This window comes from Sinocyclocheilus grahami, unplaced genomic scaffold (genome assembly GCF_001515645.1).
Source record: "Sinocyclocheilus grahami isolate Dianchi unplaced genomic scaffold, SAMN03320097.WGS_v1.1 scaffold576.1, whole genome shotgun sequence".
NCBI lineage: Eukaryota > Metazoa > Chordata > Actinopteri > Cypriniformes > Cyprinidae > Sinocyclocheilus > Sinocyclocheilus grahami.
The window spans coordinates 1,210,242-1,216,532 of NW_015505755.1; the positions used below are offsets into that span (position 1 = coordinate 1,210,242).

The 6,291-nt window shown below is 35.4% G+C and overlaps 1 protein-coding gene across 1 annotated transcript in view; it reads left to right on the forward strand.

Annotated features, from left to right (window-relative positions):
- Window positions 1-408: 408 nt before the first annotated feature.
- Window positions 409-6,291, forward strand: part of LOC107556721 (cholecystokinin receptor-like) — a gene marked incomplete at its 5' end in the record, with an annotated part of 51,158 nt that continues 45,275 nt past the window's right edge. The window contains one exon of the mRNA XM_016239909.1: window positions 409-683. Within this exon, the coding sequence (XP_016095395.1) occupies window positions 409-683 (275 nt within the window). The remainder of the gene's footprint in view (window positions 684-6,291) is intronic.

Here is a 6,291-nt window from a genome sequence, read left to right on the forward strand (position 1 = left end):
GACCCAGTTTCTCCCTTATGTTGATAAGTTCCCAAGTTCATTTGATTATAGGGGTGTCTCCTTAGTCCCTCGTTATCCTGTGTTTAAAAACCCCAGCCCTTCGCCCTTCCAGTTAGTGTTGTCGGTTCTTGAATGTCGTACACTGAATGTGCACCCGTTGATGTCTGTGAATGTCTCCATGTACTCCGTGTGTTTTCCTGGTTCCCATTAAAATCTCCTATGTTAATGTACTCCTGGTCTCCTCACTCCGTGCTCCCTCACAGTCACAGCGTGACACACACACACACACACACACACACATATATATATATATATATATATAAAAATTTAAGGGGGTCTGAATACTTTCCGTACCCACTGTATATATATATAATACATTTTTAATATTAATTTCCTTCCTTTGTATCCGTTGTCTTCACAGGTTTATCTGTCAGCATCTCCACCTTCAGTCTGGTGGCCATTGCCATTGAAAGATACAGTGCCATTTGCAACCCGCTGAAGTCCAGGGCATGGCAGACCCGTTCTCATGCCTACAAGGTCATCGCTGCCACATGGATACTATCTGTGGGTATCATGGTGCCCTATCCTGTGTTTAGTGTACTGGTGCCATTCAACAAGCCGAACAACATCTCAGCTCACATGTGCAGGCTTGACTGGCCCATCCGTCAAGTGGAACAGACTTGGTGAGTCTTTTGGCTACTTTACTTGTCTTAACATTGATACAAAAAAAAAAAAGAAAAAAGAAAGCTTATATGTATATGTGTGTATATAGTGTACATTACAGCTGTAATGTATGAAAACGGCTATCAAAATTAATGTGTTAATTGTGCAATAAAAAAAAAAAAATTATATAAAGTCGGCAACACCAAATCTCCAAAAGTATCAAAAATGTAATTAAAAAAAACGTTCGCATAGCGTGTATGCGAAAAATAAATAAATACATTTTTGATACTTTTGGAGCTTTGGTGTTGTCGACTTTATATTTAATTTTTTCTACTTGTTTTTTAGTCAAGCACCCATTTGAGGTTGATGTGCGTGCTTTTGTTTTCATTTTTGCAATAAATAAAACAACAAATATTGCACAATTAACATGTTAATTTTGACAACCCTAATATACAGTATATATATGGAAAAATAGATGCTGCTGTCACGCTTGTGTAGATGAAAGGCACACAAAGGCAAAGGTAATCCACACAAGAGTTTAATTAGAGTCCAAGAAGATGATAATCTATAGATACAAAGGGAACACGCAGCAAAACAACAACAATACTGGACCAAGACTGGAAATGACAATATATAATCAAATAAACAATAAAATAGACAATAAAATAATCAAATAAAGGGCACTTAAAGGGGTCATATGATGCGATTTCAATTTTTCCTTTCTCTTTGAAGTGTTACAAGCTCTTGGTGCATAAAGAAGATCTGTAAAGTTGCAAAGACTAAAGTCTCAAATCCAAAGAGATAGTCTTTATAAAAGTTAAAGAGTCAACCACGCCTACCTAAAACAGCTTGTTCTAACACGCACCCACATGCCTACGTCACGATGTGGGAAGATTTGCATAATGCCGCCCAAATGTTCATGTAAAGAAAGAAGGCGTAACTTTTATTCTCGCTGTAGTATTTTTGCTGCCGCCATGTCGTGAAGGCGCTGTGTGTTTCATTGTGAAAGCGAAACTACTTTGTTTGCCCTTCCAAAAGAGGACGATATCCGCTTCGTCATGCCTAGAGCTGATCCGTGCTGGTCGCTGAGGAAATACATCAACTTCACGCTGTGGATCGCCGGATCGGCTTTCGCCGTGGATGAAGCGGAGTCCAGCCCGGTTGCCGCAAGCCCGCCGGCCGCTCCTTTGTCGAATCTGCCGGCCGCTGCTCACTCTAGCCACCGGCCTCCGCTCACTCAAGGCCGCCGTGTGATGCTGTGTTTCGTTATGAAAGCGAAACTACTTTGTTTGGCCTTCCAAAAGAGGACATGACTATAAATCAGTGGTTAAGTTGTATTTACAGCACTGTTCCAGAACAGTTCAACCCAAATATTCAGATGAGTGCAGCACATATTCCATTCTATTAACCAATGTCTTTGCTTCTGAGCTTCGATGATCCAGTTCAGCCATACTAATAAGCAAAAATGACTCTAGACAAACATTTGTGTGTCTTTTTTTTATTGCTGAAGTGTGTTGAAATTTCTTCTTCTGCATTCTACTGTACAGACGTAAATTTACATTACCTTCAGCCTGAGGCTTATTCATTTCACTTTTGGTGTGAAAAGCTTTTTTATTTGCCAGAAAAATTACTTTTTAAAAAAACAAACAAACAAGCAAGCCCTGTCCAGATTTTAAAAGTAATGCAAAAGTAACGTAACACATTACTTTCCATAAAAAGTAACCAAGTAGCGTAATTAGTTACGTTTTATGGAGTAACGCAATATTGTAATGCATTACTTTTAAAAGTAACTTTCCCCAACACTGCTCATTTCTCCGATCACAAATGCAGACATGGTTTTATGTTTACGCGGCTCGATGCAATGTGTAAAAAGACAGTATAAGTCATTATAATCCGTAATTATGTCCCCACTGGATGCAAAAAATGCCTTGTTTATAATGGGTTTTAATGTTTTTGTCTCTTCGCTCCGGCCGGACAGGGCATCACAGTATGGTAGGGGCGTAACATTTCCATCACACGCTTGAGATATTCGGCCAATCACAATGCACTGGATAGATGACCAATCAGAGCACACCTTTTCAGACCGATGAGCTTTGTAAAAATCTACGTGTTTCAGAAAGGCGGGGCATAGTGTAGAAACAATAATGTACAGTATGTGGAAAATAATGTGTTTTTTGAACCTTAAACTGCATAAACACATTTCATTACAGCAAATACACAAAATAATGTTCTTTTTAGCAACATCATATGACCCCTTTAAGTACACAGGCAAATGAGGGACTAATGACAAGACACAGGTGAACAGAATGATGAAATCAAATAAAAAACCATGACAACTAACAAGGCTGAGAGCAAACAATCAGCAATCAGGGCACTGAGCAGGGAGTCAACCATTTTAAGGGCTGTCTCAATCGCAAAATCCTTCCAGTGCTCTGGAACGTTCGCTCCCTGAAAAATCCCACAATGCACCGCAAAAACTAGGGAGCATTGGTGCTCACTATGCTCCCTTGCCATAAATTAAGTCACATTTCTGAAGCGCGAGCCATAAACCACACGAGCCAACTCGATAAATATAATGATACGCGATAGATTATTTGAAAAGACAAACCATTTTTTTATATATATTTCAACATAAACACACATATCGCTAGATGGGTAATGATCACATCTAGTTAACATTTATAATTAAAATTCATCTGAAATGTTGTAAGAACATGTAAAAGAACAATGTTTAAAGAGAATAAAAAATGATATCAAAAAGAGATTGGTCCTGCCGGTTGTTGATTAATTACAGCTGTGAAGTTCTATAATGTTGTCCGTCATGTCACGGGAAATTGAGGTAAGTTTTGTACAAACACAATTTTTCTCCTAGCAGGTGTTTTATATGGAACAATGGTAATATCACTCATAATAACAAGTCATTGTACATGAAGAATTGGGTTCGCCATAACATGTTAATTGTAAACCAGCTTATTGACAAGAAAGGGCAATTATTACCCTAACTTTATTACAAAATGTTTTTTTTGGTAAAAGAAAAATAATTTAACGTAATTTAAGGCTATTCCCAAAGGAATAATAATTTTAATCCAATTCTTAGATGTAAATATTAATAATACAAACCTACAAAATCCCCAACTTTTTGTAATTGGTCTCCCTTTTTCTGACAAACAGTTTTAATGAAATTTTTTTAAGAAACTCCTTTAATGTTAGATCCAATCCTACATGTAAATCAATATGACTTAAACCTCTTTGTATGCCATGGCATAGCATTTGGATATGACCATATAAATATTTTTTTTTCATAATAAAGTAACATAAGAACTTTAATAATTATGTCATCCTATAAATGCCGCTGTTAGCAGATACTTATTTTCTATTTCATTTAGGGTTGACTTTAAAATAGACCTAAAAATAAACAAATAAACAAAGCCCTCAATTTACAACTTCATGATATTTTAAATGGTTTTTAAACCATGGCTTTATATACACGCAAGTAAAAAAAATTATAAAAATAAAAATAAACCATCATATATTAACTTTTGTAACACTAGTCTTAAAATAAATTTTGAAACTCTTTCTAATATGAGATCACAAAATAAGAAGCTTATAAAAACAATACAAATTTCTAAAGCTTTTCATATTTATGTAACTGTCGTAATGTTATATAGTGCTTTTTTATACAGGTATTTTTATTTTATGTGAATTTTTTTATATATATGTTTGTTCAATTTTTTTTGTTTCGTTTTTTTGTTCTTGGTTTTCTGTTTTACATGCTTTAAACTGTATAACATTGCCTTATATTTGCCTTGTATGTTTATGTGATGGAACTATAGAAAAAAAAAAAAACATCCAACCGTTAGTCTGCTATGAGCCAGAGATGGAGAGGAGGGGTGCAAACACAAAACCCTGCCCTCTATTTAGTGTCACTTGGAAATACGTCACAGCACTGAAGCAAAGCCGGTTGCAAATTCCAGTTCACGGGAACTTTAAAGTATTAATATGTACCTTTAAGGTACTAATATGCACAAGTTAATGTGAAAAAAAAATATATATTTTTTACTTTTGTACCTTAGGGTACATCCAAAGTGACAGCGTTGTACCTTTATTTCTCTGAGATTATACATTTATATTCAGCCATTTCACAAAGAAAATAACATTGATTGCCATTAAAGTGAAAGTGCTTTACCTAAACATGGGAGCGTGATACAAATGCTCATTTTAGAAGAAAATTTCAGATGGAACTTGAGGGCTTTTGCATCTCTACTTTTCATATGCTTTCAATATACACAAATACTAATGGCATAATTTGATAAATTAGCCCTGTGCATTATAGGGAATAATATTCTGAATATTTTACAGTTGGTTTGATACCTTTATCTCAAACTGTGTCAGAGATTAATTAATTTAAGTGGGTACAGTATATAAAACATATGAAAAAAATATGGATTCAGTGCTATATATAAAAACAATAAAGGCATAATCTGGAAAACCAAGCCTTGTGCATTATAAGGAATAATATTATGAATATGTTACAGTTGGTTTGATACCTCTAGATCAAATGGTGTTGTCGTTTAATGGATTTATATTATTGCATACATTAAAAGTTGTAAAATGTTTATAAAAAACATAAAATTGTAATTCCAAAAACGGAGCTTTGTGCGATAACAGGTATGTTTTCCCGAACATTTTAGTATTGGTTTTATATTATAATGTCATGTAGTTAAATTGTTTAATTCATTTAAATGGTTAATTATTATTTTTTTAATTCCTAGAAATTAAGCCTTGTGCAACATAAAGGGCACATATTTATGTCTATCTGAGTTAGTTTGGGCTCAAAACATAAAAGCTGCAAAGAGTTTAATTGGCAAAAAACCCGAATGTCTAATGAATGTCAAACGTCAAACTAACTTTACCGCCGTAAAATACTTGTCAGAGCTGCGGCTGCCCGCAAGTTTATCAATAAAATAGTTTCGCAACTGAAAGGCTATCCACCTTTTTCTTCAACGCGGAATTAAGCCTATGGGTGAGACTTCCGGTTCATTAGCCGCTATAGGTAAATAACGAGGAGAATAACAACGTGCAGTAAACAGTAAAACTGTTTGCACTTCAAACCAGTGTGTTAATAATTTAAGATAATACATTAAAATAATATGATAAGACACACCAACTTTCAATATCAAGCAGCAAAACAAACAGTTTTTTTAGCTGGACGGAGTAGACGCAGATGAGACCGGAAGCCAGACCCATATAATTTACAAATGGCCACGCCCATTTTTACGACAAGAAAAAGGTGGATAGAGAATGAGGATTTACGTCACAATGTTTTAAGGCGCCGCCATATTAGCAGGATACGCTTTCCGTTGCCATGGTTACTTCGACAGTGAGACCGAAAGAAATAGCAACAGAGAGAGAGAGAGAGCAGATTAAATTAATAAATAAATTTCTGCGATACGTCACAGTTTTATGGGAAGAAATGGAGAAGGAGAAAGCGAAAGGAAAGGGGTTATATCGGGAGAAACTAAATAACACCGCTAAACAGCGTTATTTAGAGAAACTGCTTGGCATTAATAATATCAACCCGTAACGACCTGCAAGTTACAGAATGGACAAAAACCCCAGAAACACTAC